Genomic DNA, 25958 nt, shown 5'->3' with positions numbered 1-25958 from the left:
GAGGGGGTTTGAAGGTTTCATTCTGAGTGAAACACATGCCTTGTAGGCCCCAGACCAGGAAGTGAAAGCAGATGTCACTGCAAAACCATCAGTGGCAAACCCCAGGTCACCTCCCACCCGCCCCGTTCTGCTTTCCAGAACAGGCAGCTCAGCACCGGCACTGGATCAGGCAATAACTGAAGCGCAGCAACACATCCTGTGATCCCCATGGCCCTTTGGAGGCACCTCAACAACAACGTGGGGTGGACAAAGCTCCTCAAACCCTAAACCTGATGCAGACTAACATTCCTCCCCCTCAAATAAACTAACTCCCATTTGTGCACCCAGAGCCAGAGGCTTTCCTGCCCCACACGCATGCACAGGAGATGCTTGGGTTCTGGCTAGAGGAGCTGAAAGAAACAGCCAGAAAATGAAAGTGAGGAATGAGAACAAGAATAAAAATGGCCTAAATGCCACCGAGGGAAATCTCACGCTATAGGTAATGCCAACAGCTCAGAGAAATCCCAGCTGCTGCATTCCTGCCCCTCCCGAAGTGATGCTCTCAGCCCCCTGAACACAAGAGCTCCCACCCTGCCAGCAAATCTGCTCCAGCCTCCTGCTTTCAGAGCATCGCATTCGGAAGAGGCTAAAAATACCCTGCAAAGTTTATGAAGGCTCGGTGCTGGGATGCAGCGGGTGCTCTGTGCTGCGTGCCAGCCCGCGGCACAGCCAGGACAGCCCAGCACGAGGAGGGCTTGGGCTGGTGAGAAGCTCTGAGGCTTTGAAAGGTCTTTTGCTCCCCGTGGGAATGAGCTGGGTCCCACTTGGCGCAGCTGCCAGGCTGCTTCACTGCCGGTTCCTTTTCTTCCTTCCCCTGCACTCTCTGGGACAGCTCGATGAAAGCTTGATGCAGAATTCCTCTTTTAAGGAACTCGTATTTGCAGATAGAAAAAGCAACATCAACGTCACGCTGCTGACTTCCCCAGCAGCTCGCACCCCGGCAGCAGGGTGGGCAGGACCAAAGCTCCCCACTCACGCAGCTCAGCCCTGCAGAGCATGGCTTTGTTAGGGACTGGCTGAGCACTTCTGCCTCATATCTGCTTTTCTTTTGCCCACCATGGGGCAAAGAGATCTTCCCTGCCACACAAGCTTCAAACCCCACCGCAGCAGGGCCGGGCTGCAGCATCCCTGTCTAGTGCTTTTTGGTCCAGCTGGGATACAGGCTCTCTGCAATCTTTTGCCATTGTTCTAAAGCCAAGATTACAGGCACCTTAGAGCACTGTGCGCTCTTCACAGCTCCATCACCAGGAGAAGCTCCTGGTCAAGCACTTTAGGAGTCTATTCCTTCTTCTTTAAGCATACTCTGAGCAGCCTTAAGCGAGCATGTCCGTTCCTGAGCAATCATCTGTGCCGGCTTTTAGCATCGGTGCTTCCTCTGCCCCCCTTCCCGGCTGGGCTCACCAGCCCATCAGCCTCTCGATCACACAAGTAAGTGATGGCAAGCCAAATCGGACTTGACATGCGTGTCTAAAAATGGATGAATAGTAACGCTGCCATAGCAGCTGAAGGCAGTTTGTAGGCTGTGCCAAGCCCGAGCCCTCCCGCAGCCCACGCTCTCACAGCTCCAGGGAACGGAGCAGCTCCTCGGAGAGGAGGGGAAGAGTGAAGGTAACAGGAGGAACCAGTCCAAGCCCTATACAAACCCCACAGTTTTCATTCCCTGGCTGATGGAGATAAACGCCTTATACTCAAAACATCCCCCTTTACCCTCCTCTCTCTGCAGCATCACCCCTCTGATGGCAATTCCATCAACCAACCTCGGTGGAGGCAGGAGGAAGCCCTGCACATCCTCTGGTGGGGCTCTCAGGGCTAGACCCTATTGAGACCAAGCTCTGACACTGCTCCAGCCAGCCCAGGGCAGTGATAACACCCCAGAAAGCAAAAGAGCCAGAAAGAAACACTGGCACGTAGATGGGCTTTGCTAAAAATAGGGTCTGCTACAAAACAGGCAGAAAAATAGCTAAGTGAACCCATTTTGCAAACAGAATCAGCAAATGCATTCACTTTGCAAATTCAGCAACCGTATGTTGCCTATTTTGTAGAATAGGCAAAATGCTTCCCTAAACTGAAAAATCCCCTTTCAAGGACACTGAATAAACTGGCTGGCAGAAACGCACCTATTTTGCATGACAGGCGACTTCAGCGCACGCCGTATTTTAGGAACCGTGCTCCTGCAGCCTCATTAAACCTTTTCCCCCAGCTCCTTGATATTCACAACAGAAGGACTCACTCCAGATTTAGCGCAGGAACAGGCTGTTTCCACCAGACAGCAGCTCCTGGGCACTTCCCTTTGGGTTCCAGTAAAGCCACACGGTGCTTTACAATCCCTGCTTTGAGGAAGGGAGTATCAATCCGCTTCCCACAACAGTCCTCAGCAGTGGCAAGCGAGGTGCCCTGAGCAGCACCCATGCCCACGCTGCATCAAGACCTGGAGCCCCTTGCTAGAAACCTGGGAGAAGTTTTATCATGGATTTGGACACGTAAGGGAGACACAACCAAGCCTTTGGAGTGCAGGATCTGTGGCTTTTGGAAGACTGCTATAAAATGGGGGGGAGTGAAGCTTGGGAAAGGAAAGGGACATGCCTTTTTCACCATAAATAAGAAAATAATGTGCTAGCTGGCTCAGAAGTGTCAGCACTGAAAGCTACTTTTAAAGGCAGGGCCTTCAAACCACTTCCCAGGCTTATTATTCTGAATTTTTCCAGCAATTCCTCCAAGCCAGAGCACTTGTGTCCAAAACCAGCACTGAAGCCATTGACCTGCACCACTGGCAACACGAGTGCCTGAGCCTGCCCCAGAGCACTGAGACTGAGGCAGGAACCAGTATTTGCATCTTCCATGTAAAACATGAAGTCCTCGTCAAGCTGAACCACCCTTCATGGAAAAACCCACGTTCCTGGTGGGGCCATTGGTTCCTTCTGGCATTTGCTTGCTTCTGCCCAGAGAAGCTGTGGCTGCCCCATCCCTGGCAGTGCTCAAGGCCAGGTTGGACACAGGGGCTTGGAGCAAGCTGCTCCAGTGGAAGGGGTCCCTGCCTGTGGCAGGGGGTGGAACTGGGTGAGCTTTAAGGTCCCTTCCAACCCAAACCGGTCTGGGGTTCTATTTCCCCTTTTGCACTGGTTTTGCCTCCCAGGTCCTGCTGGCAACTCCTGCAGGCAACAAAAATGTATAATTCTGTAAATCCCACTTGAACTTTCTCCTCTATTTACTAGGCACTTGCAACAAATGCCTTTGAAGTCTCATAATAAACCCCACCTTACCCCTTAGTTAACCAAGAACCATCTTCTTGAAGGATGCTGGAACTATCCTGCAGGCAAAGCCGCCTAGAAACAAACCAGCGCAGAGCCGGAGTTTTGTTTTAAACCACAGATTCCTAGAACATTGCCCTGTGGTCAGCTGGAAACAGTCAGATCAGACTTCAGACCATTTATTGGAAGCAGAGTCAGCTCGTTTCACACCTCTCTTTGGGTTCAATTACTCACAAAATAGACATTTACGCTGTGAATAGGCTCTCTGAGACCAGTGAAGGGCTCGCTGTGATTCAGCCAACCCCAAGTGTTGTCTCCACAGGGAGGGAGGTGCTGCCTGCAGCAGGATCAGGGACCTCTCCTTTCTCCAAGTTATTTTAAGCATAAGAGATGCCACAGCAATGCAACAAGCAAAGCACTGAGCTCCAGCACCTCTCTGCTGGGAAACGTCCTTTTCTTTCTCACATAATAAATTACGTTGCTTACTACACGTAAAGTCTAAGGGAATCGCTTACCCACTGCTTGCGAGCATGATTTCTCCTCTTAAAGTACAAAATTAACTTCTTCCGCATTGCCTGGTTTCTGTAAAGAGAAAGAAAAGATGGGAACTGATTAACGAGGCAGCTCAAATCCAAAGCCTGGCTCTCCCCACTCCAAAAGGAGTTTGCAGTGCAGCTTTCCACCTTAACTTGGAACTGCACCAACTTCAGAGCAGCAAATGTGGGGACCTCACCCACATCTGTTGGTAAAGGGACTTCACCCGCATCTGTTGGGGACTAAGGTTGAGCATTACATCCATACACTCCCGGTTCTGCAAACCTTTACCATGTGCTGTATTTATCAGGCTGTTTCTTGGTTGATTTCACATTTTGATGTGCAAAACCCAATGGGGTCTCAAGAGTTGGGGGGCCGAGGCCAAGCTTTGCATGGCAGGAGGTGGTTCTCCAAATAAGAGGCCACCCTGTGCCCCGGTCCCCAGGGCCAGCAGTGATGGAGCTGTCAGTACACACACACTCCCAAGGGGTTATTCACCCTGGGGGCTCCGAGGTGCCGATAAGGAGGCAGGATTGCAGCAGGGCTTGCATCACAGACCTCCTAACCTCTTGCTTTCTTGGAGCTGTGCCTAACACCACTGCAAACAAACCAGCCACTTGCAGAATGAGGACCTCAAGAGAGAAACCGGCCACTGCAACCACAACCAACCCAGCGTCTGCCCAGTCACCCCCTGGTTTCTTCTTCTTCCTACTTTCTATAGACAGCATGACATAATCGCTCAGAGAGAAGCAGCACCAAAGCAGAAGGGAGCTGGAAAGGCTGCACGAGCACCCAGAGCCTAACACAAACCCAAGAGCTGATCTCCTGCCGTTGCTCCCGTTACTATTATCCACAGCAATAAAATCTCTAGGTAAAAGGTAGAGACCAGGGGCAAAGGAGTTTCCTTAAGTCTCTTATCCCGATTAAAGGCAGAGCTGCAGTGTGTAATTACTGATCAGCAGCTTAACAGTCTCATGTAGGCACGTTCTGCAGGATTTAGCAGAATGAAAAGACATCCCTGCTCCTTCCTCATTCCCCTCCCTGCCTGGCTAATGGGGAAGGGAGAAAACACCCTCTTCCCCCATAAATCCCTAAACCTCAGCAGCAGCAAGGGTTGGGAAGGGGCAGAGGGTCTTAGAGAGAGGACTGGGGGCAGCGCTGGCTAAATTTGGGGATGGAGAACATTACAGAAAGCATCACAATTCTTAGTTTATCAAGGAGGAAGAATACCAGGCTTAATTCTAGTCCTTAACAGTACCATTTGGATTTTGTAACTTCTGTCTTCCCCTCTTCATTAGTCACCAGAGGTATGGGATACACACGAGGTCACTGCCCACTGCCTGAGCCGCACATCTTCATTCCCTTTGACTTCACCTTCAATGCTTTGGTGCAGAAATAGACCTTCCAAGGCAGCACTAGCAAGTGGCACTTGCAGCTCTCCAACAGATGAAAAACACCAGCTACCAGCTAGAAACAGACTCCAGGATCCCCAGCTCAAGCCTCCCAGCCCCAGATCTACTCCCACTTCCAAGCAGCATCACCAGAAGGCACAGTCAAGTGATGGGGCTGATGCCTCCTGCAGAGCAGACCTGGATCCACACAGGTTTTCTGATCAAGGACTTAAGTATCGAGCCACATGATGATCATGTGTGGGATGGCCCCCACCAAAGGGTCACAGCTTGTCCCCTGGGGCCAGCACAGCTAAATCAACCCCTGTCCTCCCTACCTCAACCTGGGTGACACCCAGCAGCAAGGGGGGGGGGGCTCTGACACCCTGCTGCTGGGTCTGTTAGCAGGAACCAGGAGAGTAGATGAAGACAATTAGCATCTCTCACACAGCTGATGGGTTGCCTTGAGTTTTGCATCATGGCTGACCTTGAAAGTGCTAATACAGGCAAAGATTTAATGGCTCCACAGCTGCAAAAATCAGGACTGCCTTGAAAGCAGGTTTATGTTTACCACCACCAAGGCTGAAGTAATCAGAGAGTGAAAGCATTAAAAACAACAACAACCCCCCCTCCTGCCCTAAATGTTTTTGCCACTTCATCTCTGGGGTTTGTTGGTGGTTGTTTTTTGCATAAGGTCAACCTCTCAAAGGTTAACACAATCTTGGTAAATATAAACCGGCTTCGCAGTTTATCTTGCTGCATGCATTGCTGTTACTTGGAAACCATTTGCAGAGGTTAATTCGGGCCACCGGTCCCCAAAGCACATGCTGTGCTCCCTGAGCAAATCAAAGAGCCCAGCCCAGGGAAGGTAAGGGCTGTCTGATGGAGTCTTGCACAGGAATAACCCGTGTGGAAGAGCACATGGGAAAGGTCACTCCTGCAGCACATCAACCACCCTCCATCGTCCTCCTCGGCAGCCTTCATCCTCGCCTGCAGTGCTGCTCTCCCCACGGACGGAGACCTGAACACAGGGCGAGGAAATGAGGCAGTTCACAGGCAGGAGGAATGGAGGGAGGCTCCTTACACAAAGCAACAGTGACTCTTGTGGACAGTTGGAAGTACTGCTGGGCTGGCCCATCACAGTGCGCCGGGGCAGGAGGACAGGCGGGTTCCTCGGGATGCTCCGGCAGGCTGCGGTGGCTGCAGTGAGACACGGAGCCTGCCAGACGGCTCATTCCCATCCCCGCCATCAACAATGCATCTAAATCATCTGCATTTCTGCCCTGGGCCCCTCAGCTCCCTGCGCACCTATGGGGAAAGACCTTTCTGGTGGGCTCAGTTTCACAGAGTGCTCCCCAGCACTGCAATGACACGGTCACTATGTACTTCCCATTTGCCTGCTGCAGCGCAGCCCCACTCCAACCCTTCCCTCTGGAGGCAGCTCTTCTCCGAAGTCAGGACACCACATCCAGTTACACGCTCCATGATAAAAGCTACTCCAGCCCTCTGGTCACCAGAGGAGCTTTTCCTGCACCTTCTCTCCTCTGCAGGGAAGAGGAGAACAGCCAACGAGGGTCACACAACCACCACAGCTTCTCCAGACCTTCACCGACCTTGTGAGCCTCTGCAGACCCCAGGCACAGACCCCAGAATGGACTCAGGGACATGTGGTTTTCCCCAGATCAGAGTCCCATTTCGAGTCTGTGGTGGCAGAGGCTCTGAACAGCATCAGGTCCCTCACTTTGGGGGCTGGTTATCAACTGGACAAGTGCACCAAGAGCCTCAGTATGAGGCACCATCTGAAATGGGGCACAACCCATGTGGGGAGGCTGGGGCAGCCCCACAAGCACCCAGCACTTCCCCACAGGTACTGACAGGCAGGAGGAGGAAACAGGGATCAACCAAGGTAAACCAAGCCCAGCAGCGCAGGAAGCAGGATTCAAACACTCTCTAACGTGGGATGTGATGCTGCCAGAGCGTTTCATCCTTGCACAACCCTAACTCGTGAGCCCCACACCTGAGCGTGGCTCTCAGAGCCATGGGGAAACACACCTCCCACTCGGAGCAAAGCAATGGGAGCGCCGCGGGAGCAGCCGCTTCCACCTCAACCGGCTCGGCACAAGGTCGGGTTTGTGTTTTGGCTTTCACAATGGAGCCAGTCAAGGGGAGAACCCGTAACTGTGACTTCTGAGTTACTTGGCTCGGGTCCACACGAACGACTTGGCTGTGCTCTCTAAAGGATGTGTGCGCACGCATGCGTGTCGGTGCAGTGCGTGCACACGTGTGGACACTGCCAGAGCCCTGGGATAAGACTCCCAAGGGTACAAAGAGCCGATGCACACCTGGCTGAGCCTGCCTGCAGAGACCTTCAGCCGGGGCAAGGCAAGATGAAAGGAAGTTTGCTATTTGATCAGAACTAATCAGGGGTATTTCATTACACAGGAACGTCTTTCATCAGGCAGCCAGTGCAAACAAAGTAGGGATCAAGCCTGCGAAGAGCGGCGGGGAAGGAGGCAGCAAGCAGCTGGCAAAGCCATTGTACAGCAAGATTGATCACGCAGGCGAGGGTCGGAAACAGAGGAGCCTCCTGCAACTCCAGCCAAACAAAGCACTGCTGAGAGACTGGAGAGCTGCAAACCATGGGACACGAGGAGAACGCTCCAAGGTGAAACAAGAGGCAATGGAGAGGGTACAGAAATGGTTGTGTCCCCCCCCAGTATGCCCATTCCTGATGCCAGGATCCCAAGCCACAGCTCAGGGCCGTCACTGATCCTATCCCACCTCTTGGCTGCAAGACGCCCTGCAGAGAGGGCAGGGAGCAGGTCACGGTGCTCACGGGTCATCGCGCTCATTCATCTGCTTGCTTCGGAATGGCCGGAGCACACAGCTCCAGCTGGTAATACACTGCAACCTATTAACCCCGAGGCAGGGCACATTCCGGGAAAGCCGGCTGTTAGGAGCAGTTCCCCTGCAATAGTCAGAAATGCTTTCTGGGGATGAAAAGCAAAGCTGATTTACCCCAGAGACCTGCGCTGGGATGGACTAAACCCCCAGCACCATTAGCGCCTGGGAGAGCGGAGTGGCAGAGGGCTGTAACTCTGGATGTGCAGTCAGGCGGGCTGTGTTTGTGCCCAGAAACAACACTCAAAGACAAAGAAGCCATTGGAGGTCTCTCATCTTCTCAAATCATGTCCTCTGCAGGTCCAAAATGCACTCAAAGCCATCACTGTAACTCATTAATAATAATTATAATTCATATAACTAGTTTGCATTGTTAATTCACCTGGTGGCTCACACGCTGAGGCCAGTGAGATGCTCTCCAAGGAGGAGATGTCTCAGCAAACATGGGTGCTTTGCTTCCAGAGCCTGCCCTGGCCAGACCCCCAGCACAGCCCATCCAAGTCCCCATGGTGCCACCTCCTTGGGAAGATGCTCCTCCTGAGCTGCTCAGCTGAGTCCCTTGGGCAGCAGTTCCACAGTCCTTAGGAGATTGGAAATAAATGCCCATCCCCTTAGCACTATGAGCTCAGGACCAAAACAAGACAAGTCCAAGTGCAGAAGCACTTGTCAGCCACCTTTGTCTTCCCTTGAAGCCCGAGCTGACACTGCAAACCCAAGTGCTGCAAGATAGGCTACCCAAACAACAGCACTTGGCTTTTCACTGGCAAGAGAAGGCAGCAGAAGGTTGCAGTGTGTGTCTCCATCATTTAGTAATTCATCACAAGGTAATACTTCTGCCCTAGTGCATGCCAACAGAGAATAAAAGAGATGAGAAACCTTGAATGAGATGAGCGGGGAGCTGCTAGGTGAATTTCTAATGAGGAAAATGTCTACAAGCACTAATAAAAAGACCCGAAAGAGAATGCATTAATAATGACAGGGTTTGGAGGAGCATTTGTGCTACATGTCAGGCTTCAACTATGAATTTAGAGGCAATACAGCGCTACTAAAACCCCTAAACAGCCAGTAATGAAAAGATCACTTAAATTTGCCAGAGTGACAAGTGATTTGGAAAGCCGGAGCTGCGCTGCTCTTTGGGGAGAAGGGTAACGGGGAGGATATTGAAAAGAGAAAGATACTCAGAAGCCCCTAAACCTCTGGAATTCCTGACTTCAGGCTTTTAGTCTGCAAAGGCTCCTTATCCACCCCCCAAACCAAAAGCTATCAGCTGCAGCGAGCAACCCAGATGTGCCAGCGTTAACAGTGCACACGGCTTTGCTGCTGCTGGATGTGGGCACACCAGAAAGCAAATCACACCAAGCTCTTGATCTGTTTTCACTGTACCCTCGGACCCTGGTTCTCCAACACCCTCGAAGCACCTCGAGGGGGATGCAGCCTGGTTTCACCCCAACATCTCTGAATTTCAGTGTAAAAGCAAGCAGCTCTGGAAAGGAAAGGTTTAAAGCAACCCCAGTGAACAGCACCTTGCACGTACTTACCCTGGCCTTTCGGTTTTCCTTCCCTGCGCTTTGTCAAGGCTCGGAAGCTCACATTTCGCTTTCAAACACAAACCCCACAGACTGTGATTTCAAGATGACTGCTTCAGCAAAGGGGGGAGGAGAGTCCTACCGGGCTGCTTTTCATGGCTGACCGAGTAGGAATCTCCTGCTGGAGAGATGAAGGCCCCCTTGGAGAGCAGACAGGTAGGCAGCAGGTAATTGATCCTGCTCATGTGAACAACATCTTGTCATTGCTCAAACACTGCGAGGAAAGCAGGTTCGTATCTCTGGTGCCAGCAGCCTGGAGAACACACAGAATCACTGCCACGGCAGGGCAGAAGAGCAGCTTTCATCCTTGTACATCCAGCTGGCAAACCACTGAAATAAGAGACCCAGAGCAGATGCACTGGTGCTTAAGTGGTGCACAAGCATCCTCTGCATTTGCTGCTGTGCTTCAGCAAAGGCTCTTTGCAACTTCCTCGGGTGACGCAGAATCATTCAAGTGGCCTCCAGTTGTGTTTGGGGCTTGAAGGAACTTCTCAGTCCATTGTAAAGCCAAAAGGAAGATCCAAGCTAGCTGTGGAGGCAAAGCTCATCCCATCCCTATGAAAATGAGGGCACTAAACGCTGTCTTGCTCTCTTCTTTCTTGAGGACTGAGTGGCAGAGCCTTTCCCTCCAACAAAGCAGGTATTTCAAAGAGAAGGGCCATGCTTCCATCAAAGCTAGGTCAAGTCTTTGGAACACACCACTCAGCGGTGCTGGAGCTCACGCGGCAGATGTAGCATACAAAATTAACCATGTTAGCTTACAGCCTCACTCACAGGTGAACCAAAGGGACCCAAGCAGACAGTAACAGAGCACAGCGAGGCAGCTAAATAGGACTTAAAAGCTTTTGAAGCTGCAAACACTGGAATGAACTGGGGCATGAAATTAATTTTAACTGTACTGAATAGGAGACAGGCCATAAACCTCCATGAAAATAAGAGAGAGGCAGCGTTTTAGTGGGAGCAGAAACTCTCCCTGTAACTCCCCAGTCAGCTCTGTTAGCATAAGTGACTCATCCCAGCTGAAAAGCAAAGCAAACAAGCAGGAAGAATTAAACTAGTGTTGCAAGGCGGAGAGCATCGCTGGAGAGAAATCGAGGAATTCTGGCTTTGTGATATTCAAATGCCTTCCCACTGACTCTCACGCCCAGCTGAGAAAAGAAATCCACCCTAGGAAGTGCTCTGAAAGAAGAATAAAGGTCTTTGTGAAAGGTGACAGCCTGGCCATCCCCCTGTGCCCAGGTACGAGGCTGCAAACCAGCTTCACGTGGGAGCAGTCACTGTTTAGCACTAAATACAGTGAGGTTTTGTGGGCAGAATCGTGACCTGGATGATTTTCCAGCCACCTGCCAAAAGGCTTTCTCACCATGGCTAAATCTGCATAGGGTGAAATTGCTCAGAACAACCTGCATCCAACTACAAATACAACCTGTGGTGTCCTGGCAGTTGTCCTTCTGCTGCTCTAATGCAGCTGGCTGATGCCTCCCAGCACTGCAAGGGTTTACTCCATCTCCTGCTGAAACAGCTACCTTCAGGCTACAGAGCAGAAGCTGCTCTTCTAGAGCAGAAAGGCACAAACATATTAGGAACAAGGAGAGAACAGAAAGTATCTTCAAATGCAGCCCGCAGAGCAGTCGTAGGTCACGAACATCCAAGCATGACTTGGTCAAAACACTGAGGTTTAACATCTTCTCCTCTTGCTCAACATCCCCGAGTTATTTGCTTGGAAATCTTGACTTTGTATCTTCCTCCCAGGCATCCAAACATCCTTTTATGTGCAGCAGGAACACCAGAGAGAACAGGACACACCGATTTCTCTGCACATCCATCAACAAGCAGCACACTGCAGTTCAGACCCCAGGACCTCCAAGAGAGGCCCATGGTCCAAAGCAGCAAACATCTGGAGCCCAGATTGCTCGAGGGCCTTTTGCTGACCTAGATCCATAAAGGCACTCTGCTGGCATCAATAACCAGCTGAAGGCAGCTAATTGTAAGGAGGAGATGGAGGCTTTTCATTAAAACATGTGGTTTCCTTCCCATTTTTTCGCAGCATTAATCACAGTGAACATTAACCCCAAACCTGCCCACTCCAACCTCTCCTGGTCTATCGCCACCAACTACAGCCGCATGGGAGGGCTGCCCGCTGTCCAGGGTTACGATAACCCTACAGATGCCTACAAAGGAAGCGATGGAGAGGAGTACCTGCTCTGATGGCATGGGAAGCTGGTTTGATGGGGTTTCCCTCCTGACCTGTGCTGTCAGTTCCCTCTTGTTTGTGCCCGTCTGTCAGCCAACAACCAAGAACAGGAAATAATTTAAATCACAGGAAAATGTGATCACAAACCCACAAATATTGGCAGGGGAATGGGAGTGGGTGAAGTCTGGATCTACTTTTAACTCATTCCTTCAAGGACAAAACCAGCGATTGGCTTGAAACTGCCACCTTCAGTGCCTGACTTGTGATGGCCGTGGAGCCCTTCAAGAGAAGAAGGGGATCAGGGACCCTAAGAGATAGTGACTGCCACACACCATCAGTGCCAGGGGTGACTTACAACCAGCAATGCGCAGAGCACATCCTTGGGCCAGCCCCTGGTGCTGTACGAGGTGGTTTATCAGCCATCAATACCCTGAACTGACAGCAAAACAGACTTCCAAAAGCAGGGAGCTGCAAGTTGCAGGGAACACAGACCCACTGCCAGGCATCACTGCCTCTCCCAGTAGCAGAACTGTCACCACTGGGTGTCCTTGCCCAAGACTTGGGGCAATGTCTGCCAAACTCAAAAAGACTGGAGTAAATGCATCAGCAACAGAAGGAAACATCTGGAAGGAAAAAGCTACTGGGATTTCCAGCTGCAGGAAAAGCCATCATTTCCCATCAATTTCTCTGTCTGCTTGCCCTCCCCATCAACCCCCAGGAGATGATACTGCCCTGCCCAGAAGCGCATGGCATAGCATCGCCTTGCGTTTACACACAGCATCCAAGCCAGCACTGAGTACCCCAACAGAACCCTCCTATTTGGGGTTCCTAAATGAGGAATTCCCAGCACCAGCAGTACGAGTGCTCAGGGATCCACTAAGGAGCCCTGAAGGAACTGGAAGCTTTGGGGTGACTGTGGGGTCTGAATGTTTCACAGCGAGTGCATTGCCTGGACGACACAGGAAGCTTTGGGTGGAGCAGGAACCGAGCAGGCAGCGAGCAGCAGGGTCACGTCACCAAACCCTCCTCCCCGCAGCACTGATGGGGATGGAGAGCACCTAAACCCCAGCAGCACCTACCACGCTCCCCTGCAGCAGCGCAGAGGTACATTAACTCTTTCCCTATGATCCTCTGGCATCAATTAACACACCAGTGAAGAGCAAAAGATTATTAACAGGTTATTAAAGATGATAATCACCAGCTGACCAAGCCTGGACCAAAACAGCCACGCTGCGAGCAGCTCAGAGCAATCATTGGTTCATTCAAAGGCAGATAAAAGTTTCAAGATCTGGTTTGACTATTTAGATTTGCACCAGTAATCACAATTACCGCTACTCTCATTATCTGATGTATTTCTTCTATGCTCAGGAAGTCACTGTGGTTATTCAGTGCAGGTTGATGATTAAATCGTGTATTGAGGTGATAAGTCAAATTAGATGATTGCTAAGTCTCGGTGAGTATCTTTGACACAACCAGTTGTTATTAGACATTCAAGAGGTGTTTCATGAAAATCTAACTGTAATTGCAACTTCTCATTCTACCTCATCTTTCCTGCATGCAAACACACAGACACACGCACACCAGCAGCTGATTTATACTTCAGTATGCACAAAGCACAGCACAAAGCACCCAAGGTGAGTGCTCTCTGGGAAAACACCAAGAGATGGACCAGGACCCGCACCCACCCCACCTGAGAGCATCAAACAGCACCTTCAGCATCCATCTGAAGCTACAGCTCCCAACTGCTGGGCTCCTGGAGCTGCTCCTACAGCAGATTTGTGCTTCAGGCACCCAGAGCAGTAAAACACCAGCTCTAAAGGGATGCTTGCAATTCCTCAGCAGCTTTAATCGGGGTCTGGGAAAGAGCTATAGCATCCCTCCCGCTCCAGCCTAATGCCCAACCTGACATTTAAAATAGCCTTTATTGCCAAGTACTTACATTTTAATGTTTTCATGGTATTGCCTGGTGTCTGAAGGCTGGTTGTATAATGGCTGAAATAAAGAAGAAAAATGAAGGCATAAATGATACAGTCTGACATTTAGAAACTTAAACCCATCAGCATCAGTGCACGTCCCTGTATCCCTGAGCCGCGCCAGCCAAGGCGCCCATCCCTGTGCCCCACATCCCTGCTCCCCGCTGTACTGGAGGGTGCTGGCTCCCGGCAGCGCCGCGCTGGTCCCGGTGCATCCCAGCTCATCCCGGCTCATCCCGGGGGAGGGCCGGCAGCACCCCAGTGAGCTGGCTCACAACAAGCACTGTGCGACGTGGTCCAGATAAAAGCGGCGCGGCCGAGTACGTGCTTGTTATCCATGGGCTGGGAAACGCAGTGCGCTTCGGAACATACGGCACGGGGGAGGTGAGGGGAAAGGGGGGCTCGGGGAGCGGGGAGAGGCAGGCTGTGTGCTGCAAGTTGTTATATCTGCGCGGCAAAAGCCTGCCTGAGCTCTCCCGGGGAGCCAGAGTGGGGAACTGCAGGCAGGACAAGTGCTCATCACTGTGGTTGCCAGCAATGCCAGGGGCAGGGTGGTCCCCAGGCACGTCGCTGCGGTCCCCCAGCACCCATGTGTAGAGGGGTGCTCCTGTCTGTCCCTCAGGATGGGCAATGGGCTCCAGAAGGACCCATGGTTTGCCCTTTGGAGAGCTCAGTGGCCACGACCGTCTCCAACACAAGATGCCAGCACCAATCACACAGCTTCTCTGCACCCCTCACCCTTAGTGGGGATGTGACAGGGCCCTCTTTGGGGAGTCAGAAGAGCTGGATCCATCCCTGGTCACTGCCCCTGCTGTAACTCCCATCCCACCCACAGGGTGATGTACCTTCAGGGAACATGTCAGTGTACAGAGCCCCACCTCTGGAAGGGGGAGATGCCACAGAAACCATGCTCAATCCCACCCATAGTGATTAAGAGCTCAGGCCATGCTCCAGGAGCTGCCACCAATTATGTCTATATAAGCAGGCTGAAAGGGTGCACAGGATTAAGCCTTTCACTGCTATTCTAGCCATCAGCTAAGCTGGTGTGAACATGCCCAAGGCTGTGCTAATCAAAAACTTGCCCTGGCCCAACCATCATCAACTGGGCACCCAATGAGCACAGCTCCTGTCCAACCACAGGAACGCAGCCCAAGGATGAGCTCCAGGCAGCTCATCCACAAACCTTCACCAAACAGGCTGTGAACAATCCACCACCTAAGGGGGATGTGTGATGGGAGCTCCTGGCAGAAGGCAGCATCCTGGCCATGGCTACATACAAACCAGCCCGCCTTCCTACTGGGGTCATACAGCTGAGGGTTGAGGTCCACTCGATTTCATCTCAGAATAAACACAGGAAAAGAGAGAACAGCTCCTGAACATCTGCACAGCCAAGTGAGCAGCACTGGAGAGGACAGGACCTGCAAACACAGGTGGGTCCCCTTCTCCTCCAGTTTGAAGAAGGTGGCATTCTCACCTCCTCCACAGCATCTCCCCATCACCATCACAGGTGCTTGGCAGAGGAACTTGGTGTTCCACACAGCCAGCTTGTCTCTATAACTGCCCTGTAAAAACAGATCCTGCCTCACCTTTCCCTGCCGGGACAGCCACACGGATGTGCACAGGAAGGAGACTGGGTGTAGCCCTCCCTACTCTCTTCAGCCCATCACCGCTGCACCTTGGCACCAGCAGCTTCATCAGCTTCTTTTCCTGGCTGTCCTTGGACATGTCCCTCATTGCTGGGAAAGCACATGTAATCCCCATGTGGAAAAGGCACGCAGAGGAGCCCAGGCAGACAGATGTGAGATGAACTGCTGCAACCCAGGACTGCTTGGGCATCTGCTACCCTGATAGGGGACAGTGGGCTGTGAGTATACCAGGGGACACCAACAAGGAGACAGGCAGCTACCCTGTGATGGCAGAGCCAGGGCACATGAGAGGGACAAGCCCGTTCTCCAGAAGGAGACCTCAGTGTGCTCCTCAGGGGCATTTCTATCACAAATCCTCTATTTGCCAGCCCGACTCCAGGCTCGGAGCTGGCTGTGCACTGCATGCTTGGAAGGCTCAGAGGAACACAGACATCTGTCTCATCACGTAGCAGGTCTGCGCCACGGAGAGACAAAATCAAGCTGTGGGTTTGGAGCATCACATCCACAGCCCTGGAAAGGCTTGACCGGAGGAATCACTGGGTGGCCTTGACCAGTGACTGCTTCTTGGAAGAGGAGTGCAGGAGCTGGAAATGCTGATAAGTAACAGTGCCTCTTCCCTCTGTGCTCATAAAAATCACAGCAAAGAACCTGGTGTGTGGGGAGCCACAGAGACCTTCTCCTGCCAGAAGGTGGTGGAGTAAATGCCTGGGTTAGAAGATGCACATGCAGACATCACGGATGCCCTGATGCCACTCAGCTCACCACATTCTTTTCCACTATTACTGATCTATGATGAATAGAAGCACCTAAATCCTTAGTTAGCAAACCTAAGTGTTAACAGACAAGCACTGGAACACTTTAAAAGAAATGCCCAAATATTCACAAATAAGAAACTCTGGGATCCAAACCCAAGGTCCATGTGACGCCAGCATCTCACAGAGATCTCTGTCTGCACGACCGGAGCACTGTAACTCAGCCCATGCAGTGGAGCAAACCCAGGAGACAAGTTCTACCTACCCCATAGAGAACATAACCTCGCAGATTAAAGAGAATCATTATTCTCAACAGGGCAGGGACTGAGAAACAGCACCTTCCCTCAGAGCCATCCCCAGCCTGCTCAGAATGACATCTGCCTCAGTGAGTAAGCAGGAGCAAAGCTGACAGCTCAGATGGGCAAGGTGATGTTCCAAACATGCTCAGTGTTTCTCCAGGGTAAGGGACATGAAATGTACTTCTCTGGGGGAATGACATACAAGAAAAATGTAATTGCAATGCAGAGCTATTACTGAAAACCACCTTGGAGTTACTGAAAGCTCTTTAAAACTGAATGAAAGGTCTCAGCTGCTTTCTGGCCACTCCAGTGTTTAGACTACACAACTCACTGACACCTCTCCCTGGGGAAAACACAGGGGCACTTCAAATGGTACCACTGCACCACAGGGATGAAAGGAGAAGAGTCCTGGTTTACTAAATCACAACCTTCTCCTGACCTAGAGGAGAGTCCCAGCGTCCCGGGACCTGAACCGGATCCCTGCTTCCCAGGGATCCCTGGGCAGGGGGCGATTGCCACCACAGGGACAGGGGGAAGAGGCCAGCAGACAGGATGGAGGGGCACCAGCAAGGAGAAATGGGTAAAGGGATTCAAGGACAAAACTGAGGATCCTCTGAAGAGGATGAGACCTGAGTGACACCTCTAAGATAAAAGGTGCAGGGCCAGACCTTGGAAGGTCAAAGCAGGGAGAAGCCAGGAATCATCAACAAACACTTGCTGCTTCCTCGAGATGTACAACCCAAGGACACCAGTTTCAGTGAAGAGGCTGTAAGCCTGAAAGCTCGGGGGAGCTGTTTAAAAGGCCAAAGGCAGGAATTAGAGTTTCCCACCAGAGCCATCTCCCAGCTGCTTCCAACTTCATGGGAAACCCATGACAGACATAAAATGCCTGGGTAAATCCCTATTTACACTATACTGGATTGCTTTCAGAACCCTTTCTTCCAGCTAATGCTACAGGGAGCCTCAACAAGCCCATCAATGTGCTCAGGTGATTGGATTTCTTTCTTCATTCAAACACAACCCCCTTGGCATAACCTGCTGCCAGCAGGGCAGAAGGCAGAGCCCCACCACAGCCCTCAGTAACACCAGCACAAGGAGGGGACGCAGCCATGGCTCCATCCTGCCAGCAGCACCACCTCACCCTGCTCGCAGCCATGGTTTGCAGTGCTGTGGTAACCTCTGGCCTCTCTCTGCCATGACTAAACCCATCTCCACCGTGACCTCCTGCCTCACACCACCAGCCCCTGGAAGCTGCCCCGCTACTGAGCTCACGTGTATCCGTCACAGCACTGCGGCTGCAAAGCAAGAACCAGGGCTCCCAACAACCAGAGCCCACGGCAACGCAAGACCCTGCACTCTGCTGACAGCCACCACTGCTCCTTGCAGAGATTTTGCACAGGATTAGCATCAGGCTGCTCAGCCTCCCTGTAAGAGACTCCTCGGATGTGTCTGTGCTGAGGCTGATGGACAGGGGTGCGCATCGGGCAGAGCATGCAAAGCTGCTTCCTTTCCAACTCAGAAGCTCTGACTATTCATCCTGTCTTGCAGAGGCTGTTGGCAAGTCCTGGGTGCTGTTTTGGCCAACATAACAGGGGGGCTGGGCCATAGGAAGTGTCTCTGGGCAGCCAGATGAGACATTCCGCAAGGCACACACAGAACCCAACTGAGGTTTTGCAGGGTGTTCTCAGCAGAGGCTTCCCCTGCCCTCTGAGAGTAAGGCAGGGCCACAGAGGAGAGGTGCGCACCGGGTGCTGCTGCAGCTCCCTCCTGTGCAGTGTCAGCACCCAGGGACAAAGCATCAACGACCTAAAAAAGGGGGAAATGAAGGGCAAAAAGGAGGGGGAGGAAGGAAAAGGAAATGTAACATATTTTGATGAGGAAGCACCAACCCCAAGCACTGCCAATCTTCAGGGCAGAAAGAGAGCAAAGGGTTCGACCCTGGTGACTCAAAGCACGAGTAATGATCGCTACCTCCCCAGACAAGGAAGTGGGCTTCGACACGTAGCAGTGAGCACTAATTCCCTTGTGACCTCTCCCTTACACACCCAGGGAAGATAGCAATTAGTACCACCTCCACAAGGCAAGGCAAATTACAGCTGCCCAGGACTGTGACTGCTCACTCCCACCTCACACCCCGCGGCTGGTGCAATGCAAGAGATATGTCTGTCCCCCTTGGATCCTTCCAGCAGCACCACTGCGGATGCACCTTCTCCAGCCCCCTCAGGGGCTGTTTTCAGGCACCCCTCCAGCAATCGCTTCATTTACAGCTGGATTTTGCCGGATGAGGAGGCAGCCCCTAATGGGCAATTTATTAGAAGTTGTTCTTCCCAGCTGTCCTGTGCAGGAGGGAGACAGGAATAGGATGTGTGTGAATCCCAGTACCTGCAGGTCATTGTAAGCACAGTGCTTACAGAGCACCCTCCTCTGTCTGCAGTGGGGTGGGACAGAGGAGAGATGAAGCCAACGAAGCTAACAGCATCCCAAGCAGAGGCAAACTGTGCTGGAGCCCCTTCCATCACCCAGCTCTGCCACAGCACATGAGGATTACCTAAGGGTTAAGGCCCTCCAAAGAGGGCTGTGTGTCTCTGCCTGTGTTTCAGTACTCATCTTCGCTTCCTGCCTTGGTGCTGTGCCACTGAGAGGTCCGGGCCAGCAGCAGCTTCCTCTGACAGCTCAGACACACACACAGGGTGCTGTGCTCACCACCCAGGGACCTCTGAAAGCCCGCACTGAGAGGTAACACTCACCAGCTCCACCTGAGGACCCAGTCCTTCCAGGATCCGGTGGGCAGCCTCTGCCTTCTTCTGCAGGGAGAAAGGGGAGAGAGAAAACCAAGTTATTTCTGCCATCAGTTATGGTCACAGCCCCTGCTCCAGCCCTTCCCCTGTGCTAAAACCCCCTCCCAAACCTTCACAGAGCTGCCACAGATCCCACCCTGGAAGGGAACGGAAAGGTTCAGATCGGCCTCTGGACCTGCAGGAAAGCCCCACAGGCAAAGGGCTCTGGCACTTGAGTTATCCTGACTTTAACACACCTGAGCTCTGCCTGCGGAGTGACCCGAACCCCAACCCCACTGACTGCACCCATCACCTCTGTGTGGCTGCCCATCAGGGAGGAGGGCGGACGAGCCAGCGCGCAGGCAGAGATGCCCTTTCGAGGATTCATTACTTCACAGGCATGTGATGTTAGATTTGAGCTGCCCTTGGCTCCTCATCTTGTCCCTCCCCTTCTCTGCCCCCTCCCACCCCCAGCCAAGCTACCTAATGCCTATTAGAGGTAAAAAACACCACCGAGGAACATGTGTCAGGGGCTGTGCTGCCGTTACTAATTAAACAGGCCTGAAAAGAAGACATGGGTTGGCTGCAGCAGGAGCCTAAATAAAAGATGACATTTTCAGTAAACAGCACTTCCTTAAAGAGCCAGGCTTTAAGGGGGGGTTACTGACAGGTCTGATACATCCAGATCATGATGAGCCACAGGGCTGAGCTGATAAAGGCAAATACCTGCCAGCAGCAGGGCTGAGGGGATGGATTTTCAGAGGTGCTTGTTCAATAAAATAGGTGGGGTTGGCTATTTTGGGGTAGGGAGGAGAGAGAATCCACCGCTGCCTAAAGCAGGGGTGAAGGAGCAGTGAGCAGAGCTGGGCTTCCCCAGGATTTAAAGGGAGGGGAGGAAACCCCTTTTTGGAAGCGCAGTCAACATTTAAACCCAGTCAGCACCAGAGCCCTGGGGCTGGGGAGGGCTGAGCTCCGGGGGCTTTGGCGAAGCCCTCCCCTGGGCAGGGAGGGGATTCCAGCTCCAGGGGTCTGGCTCACACTGCTCTCCCTCTGCTGCAGGGGCTCACACGGCCAGCGAACACCCCCACAAAACCGGCTTTATGTCACAACACCACATTAAGTGTCCTCTGTGGTTGCCTGACACGAAAGGGGAAGAAGGGACCTGACCCACAGGGGAAGCAAAGCGATCCCAGCATCAGGACCTGTCTGCAAACCACAGCACTCACATAGCTTTAGTGCCACACATGGCCAGAACACCACCACGAACCAGCCCAGCTCACGGAACACCCCATCTTCCACTCAAGATCCCTTCAGTGAAGAGGATATCCCACCGGGATTGCCAAGTCCCAGCTAATGCAGCACCCAGGTCTGCGTCCCCAAGCATTCTCCAGCTGATGATGGGGAAAGCAAACCCCACCAAACACAGCCTGGCCTGGCTCACTCTGAAGCATTAGACATTTCTGCTGCTGTGCACCTGATTCCATTTACAGGAACAAGCCAAGTCTGCCCAGGGTCTTGCCCCTTGGAAATATTCATCACACAGAGAACTCCCAGCCAGAGCTTAATAGTTTGGTCTCCACGAGCTGTAAAACCTGCTGAGCTTGGAGAACATCAGCACTGTGGCATTTGAAAGTCTTAATTAAAACCAGAGGTAAGATTTTTCAAGGGGATCATTAAAACTGCTACAAAACACTCTGCATTTGCTGCCAAGAGGGCAACGGGGCCAACCACCACTGCTTGCTGGCGAGGGGGAAGCATCGGCTTACCCAAATCTTCTGTGATGCATACCTGGGACAAAACCCATCAGCAAACCATTTAAGCGCAGTCAGTGTAATTGTGGGTAGGAGCAGGTCCCACCATAGGCCTGTTTCTCCCGGGTACCAGCCCTGTGAAGGATGCTCTGGCAGCGCTGGATGGCGCAGCCTGGAACCGCTGCTGCTGCAGGAGCGTGTGTACAATGCGATTAACTTCAAGAAGAAGCTGAGTATGTTCAGCTGCTGCATTTGCCATGTTTAGACAACTTAATGAGACAACCCGGAGGCAAATCACCACAGGCAGAACATGTGGTGAATCAAGAAGAATGACAATTTGTCTTGCATTAACCGACTGTAATATACCCGTCTTCCCAAACGGAAGATCGGGAGGAGAAGCTATTCCAAGCACGTCATATCTTTGTACGTACACAAAGAAATGCCTCTATCTTGAAAGCTGCCCAATTAACACTTGACACCCACTGTAATTGCCGATGCTCCCTGCTGCATTTATCAGATCGGAGCAGGACTGCAATGGGCTGTCTGAAAGGGCACGCAGACCGAGGTGAGAGCTGGTGGCTGAACGGGGAAGGCCACATCAACACCCAGCAGAAGGTTCCCCTCAGAGCTGGGGCTCATCCCGAAGGATGGCCAAGCAGAGGGGACCTTGGGGACCCTGCTAGCCAGAAGCCTGGCTAGAGAAATCAGGCAAACCTCAACCTGTTCAGGTGCAAGGGCAGCCTCAGGACCTTTGCTGAAGCCCATTGGCTGCCCTGTTCAATCCTTTCCTTGCCAACGGAACACGTAGGACCTGGCTCCGATATTGATTTCATCAGAAGTACGACTGGTGATTGACCCTGCAGAAGGACCACAAAGGGTTCATCCTACATGTTCTGAGTAACCCCACCCATTCCTGCAATCCCTGTTATTTAACAGGAATAAGTGCACGGGGAAGCAAACCTAAGCCATTACTTCTGGTGAGATGCATGAAGAACCCCGCCAGGTCTATAATCCCTGTGCAGCTCCAGAGCAAGCAGCTAATGACCCCTTTTCCCGATTCCACAGAGTCCTGGAATACTGCTACAGCCCTGGGAACAGCAGCGTTTGCAGAGGGAGTGAAGCCCTGGGGCTGAATTTTGCTCCCCTTTACATCAGTCACTTTGCTCTGGAGTGGCTCTGGGTCTGGCACCAGCAGGAGCAAACCCTGGGCACCTCCCTCACATACCAGTCCTCTGGGTGCATCTTCAGCGGGATCGAGGTCTCTCAAGAGGCGAGGCTGGAACGCGAACACATCTGAGTCCGTGCAGGGCCCACGGGCGCAAACGCAGACCCACAGATGGGCCAGGCGGCAGCAGCTACCCCTAAAGAACCTCCCTCCCCATGGGCAGGGGCACGGGCAGGCAGACCACGCTCTTACCCCATCTCACGCTCCTCCAACAGGCTTGCAGCTAACGAGATCTTCGCCAACAACAAAAGCCTGTCTGCGGACTAGGAAAACCTCCGTTCTCACCTAAAAAGCATTTGGCTTCCAAAGCAAACTCCAGCCCCTTGTTTTCCCTTTGAAGCAACTTAAAATAGGATCGGGAGGGGGAAGCAACTTCCCAGCCATGTGAGCTCCTGCGGGGATGACGAGCTGACCCCACGAGGCAGCGGGAGCATCCGAAACCAGAGGAGGGAGAGGCTGGGATTTTGCGTGGGCTCCTCTTAAAGCCAAGTTTAAAAATGGAAGAGGAGGAAACACGAGAGTTATTTTGAGAAAGCGGATCTGAAATTAGGAGGCGGCATTTTCTTGGCCTGACTCCAGCCATGGCTCCATGCAGCACAAAGCTGCTGCAGCTGAACCGTGCTCCTGGGGTTATTTATAGCAGCCCGTAGGCAGCAGCGTTGGGGAGTGGAAGGGTTTCTATTTGGGAGCAGGCGTGGAGATAAGCAAAGCCCTTCGGCAGCCCTTCCCTTTGGCGCTGGGAAAATTCCTGTCCCGGCAGCATGGTGTCCCAGGGAGAAGCACTGCAGGGATGGTGTGGCGAAGAGGCAGCTAAAACCCAGGGGGAGAGCGGCTGAAGTCAGCAGAGATCATGGAAGCCCTCAGGCGAGACACCTTTCTACACAAGGCATAAAGCAAACAGTCCTAGGGGATGCAAAGCCCCTACCTCTGCGCCAAGATCTGCTGGGACCAAGCCACACCACCTGGTTGTGCCGGTTCCATGGGGAAAGGTTTTCATTCCTACAAGCACAGGTACTAATTCTTTCCCCTTTAAACCTCAGCATCCTCTCTCCAAGAGCCAAACCACCCAGCAACTTGCTGCCTTGCCCACAAAGCAGGTGGGACAAGCCCCAGTGCCGTGGGAAGCAAAAGCAATGCTCTTCCCTCCCCAGCTCCCAGAGCCGGCAGGGATGGCCACCACCGGCGCTCCCAACCCAGCTGCGGGAGCCCAAGGATACGTGCTCTGCCCTGCGTGCTCCTGGAACCCGTGTCCCCGAGCATCAGGGGACACTGGTCAGAGGCTTGCCCAGAGAAGCTGTGGCTGCCCCATCCCTGGCAGTGCTCAAGGCCAGGTTGGACACAGGGGCTTGGAGCAAGCTGCTCCAGTGGAAGGGGTCCCTGCCCATGGCAGGGGTTGGAACTGGATGAGCTTTAAGGTCCCTTCCAACCCAACCTGTGCCTTAATGTTTCACCATTGCAAACAAAAGGCTGGCATTGCACAGAAGGCTTTTAGAAATCGAAGTCTCGGCCCTGGTGCACTTATGGCAAAGCTCTGCTCACCCAACCCAAGGAGCCAGAGCTGTGCCCCAGGGTCTGCCTTCCTCCTCCAACAGATTTGGGTTCTCTGCACTTCTCATCTCTATTTCCAGGACCTGAAAACGCAGGAGATGGTATTACCTGGTCTGGGTTCATGGTGGACAACGCTTCTGAGTCAATGCACCTACTGGGAACGCCAGATCCTGAAGCAGACCTCAAAACCAGACACCAGGACCATCATCCAGTGCTCCTCTAAGACTACTCAAAAGCCCATTTTGCATCACCAAGCCAAGACAAGGCAACCCCAGAACAGAAGGTACTAGAAACAAAAGCACAATGAAGAAGGCCCTTTCGGCAGCCAAATACAAAGTGCCCCCACCCCGACTGCCACATAAAATAGGGTATGAAAAAAAATCCCTGCACATTTAAAGCTCGAAAGCATTTCCACTGATAAGGCTTTATTTACTGCACCAGCTCTGTGCTGACGGTGCAGGCCTGATTCTTCCCTTTCTAATGTAAATCAGGAGTTCATAGAAAATCAGAGTTATATAGACATTAAATCCCCATGGGATCTGAGTCACGCTCAGTGCCTTTCAGTAGTTAACGGCTAGATTATACTTTGCAATGCTAAAAGTGTTCATTTATTTATTCCCTTATTTATGGATGGGGCATCAATGCTTTATGAAGGTACGCGAGGAGGGTAAAACGGATAGCTGGGAACACGCTCCGCACAGACACAACAGCAGCAGGGGGTGGAAAAAGTTCAAAACAACCCTTTGAATTCCAATTTTCCAGCACAGCGCCGAGGTTGGAGATAGATAGCTGTGCCCTTTTGAAGGAACAAGCACCGAGACAGAAAACGAATTAAAATTTAATCTTATTGATTTCCACCAACTCAATCCCAAGAGCGAGACAGACGCTGCTGCCGGCTTCCACTGCCTGCACTGCATCAAACCCAGTTTTACAGAGGGCTGACAGCACAGCAGGGATGGGCTGGCGTGGCTGTAAGCACGCAGGGGTGACACGGGGGGACCCGGAGCAGCCCTCGCCACGCTGCGGTGGGTCACAGCACACAACGTCCCCTCCCTGGCATGACGGTGGAGGGTGAAGTCACACCGTGTCCTGACGCGACCTTATCCCGCTCCTATAAATGAGCTCAGTGTTTCAGAGGACGGCTGACGTGCTCTTGTTTGCAGGGACAGGTCTGACACAAGGATGAAGGCTGCTTTTCATCTCCTGGTCTCTGAGTGGGAATCCTGCCTGGCTCTGACGCACAGCAGGTCTGCAGAGAGCCTTCAGCCACCCGGATGTGGAGCTGGAGATGCTACATGCAGGCTCCACATTGTCACAGTGGTCAGAGAGAAGGCACCGGCATGTCTGCATGCACATGGACATGGTAGCTGATGGTGGCTTTGGGCATGCAGAGGACTTGGAGGAGAATTCACCCAGCCAAGTCAAAGTGGGCTGCTGGCACAGCCAAGGATGCCACAGAGCAGCTTCCTCCAGGACACGCTGACAAGGAGAGGCCAAGCCAGCCCAGCGTCCCAGGAAAGGCATGGAAAGGGATTCAGAGCAACAGGAACGCTGCCCTCCTCCCCGTACTTAGCAAGGGACCTGGAAATTTCCATTTTAAGCACAAAAACATCTTCAAGCCCAGGTATGCTCAATCAGTTTCAAGAGAAGACGGATGTAAGGAATCCCAGAACGGCCCTGGGGAATAAAGCCACGGCTAAAAATATACACAGATGATCTGCCCTGGTTATGGGGAGCTGACGTGGAAGAAACCTGAATTCTCTCGACACAATAACACATCCCAGAGGGGCAAATTAAAGCCTGCACAGAAGCTGAGCCACACAGATACCTCCTCAGAGGTGCCTGACCCAGCAGGGGTCGGCTTTCCCCCACAGCAGAGATGCTACAGGTCTCTCACATGGTTCCATTTAGATCCCCTGTGCCTGCATCACTGTCAGCCTTTAGAGCATGCAAGATGCCCATCACAACCCAATCTCCCCAGGTAGCTCTGCATCACCATGCCAGCATCCAGAGGGGATGACCCCATCCTGCATCCAAAGTGGTCCTCTCAGCTCCTGTCTGACTGATCTCAGCGACTGCAGCACCCACCACTGTTTT

General features: G+C 52.5%; 1 protein-coding gene across 14 annotated transcripts in view; it reads right to left on the bottom strand.

Annotated features, from left to right (window-relative positions):
• The window catches only part of NCOR2 (nuclear receptor corepressor 2), a 229705-nt gene that overhangs the window by 83831 nt on the left and 119916 nt on the right, over window positions 1-25958 (bottom strand). For all 14 annotated transcript variants that reach the window (XM_065692712.1, XM_065692720.1, XM_065692710.1 and 11 more), the window contains exons 7-9: window positions 19308-19364; window positions 13830-13882; window positions 3803-3869 (exon numbers count right to left, since the gene is read on the bottom strand). In XM_065692712.1, coding sequence (XP_065548784.1) covers window positions 3803-3869; window positions 13830-13882; window positions 19308-19364 — 177 coding nt within the window. The remainder of the gene's footprint in view (window positions 1-3802; window positions 3870-13829; window positions 13883-19307; window positions 19365-25958) is intronic.

This window comes from Lathamus discolor, chromosome 12 (assembly GCF_037157495.1).
Source record: "Lathamus discolor isolate bLatDis1 chromosome 12, bLatDis1.hap1, whole genome shotgun sequence".
Lineage (NCBI taxonomy): Eukaryota > Metazoa > Chordata > Aves > Psittaciformes > Psittacidae > Lathamus > Lathamus discolor.
This window is presented reverse-complemented; position numbering and strand designations above follow the sequence as displayed.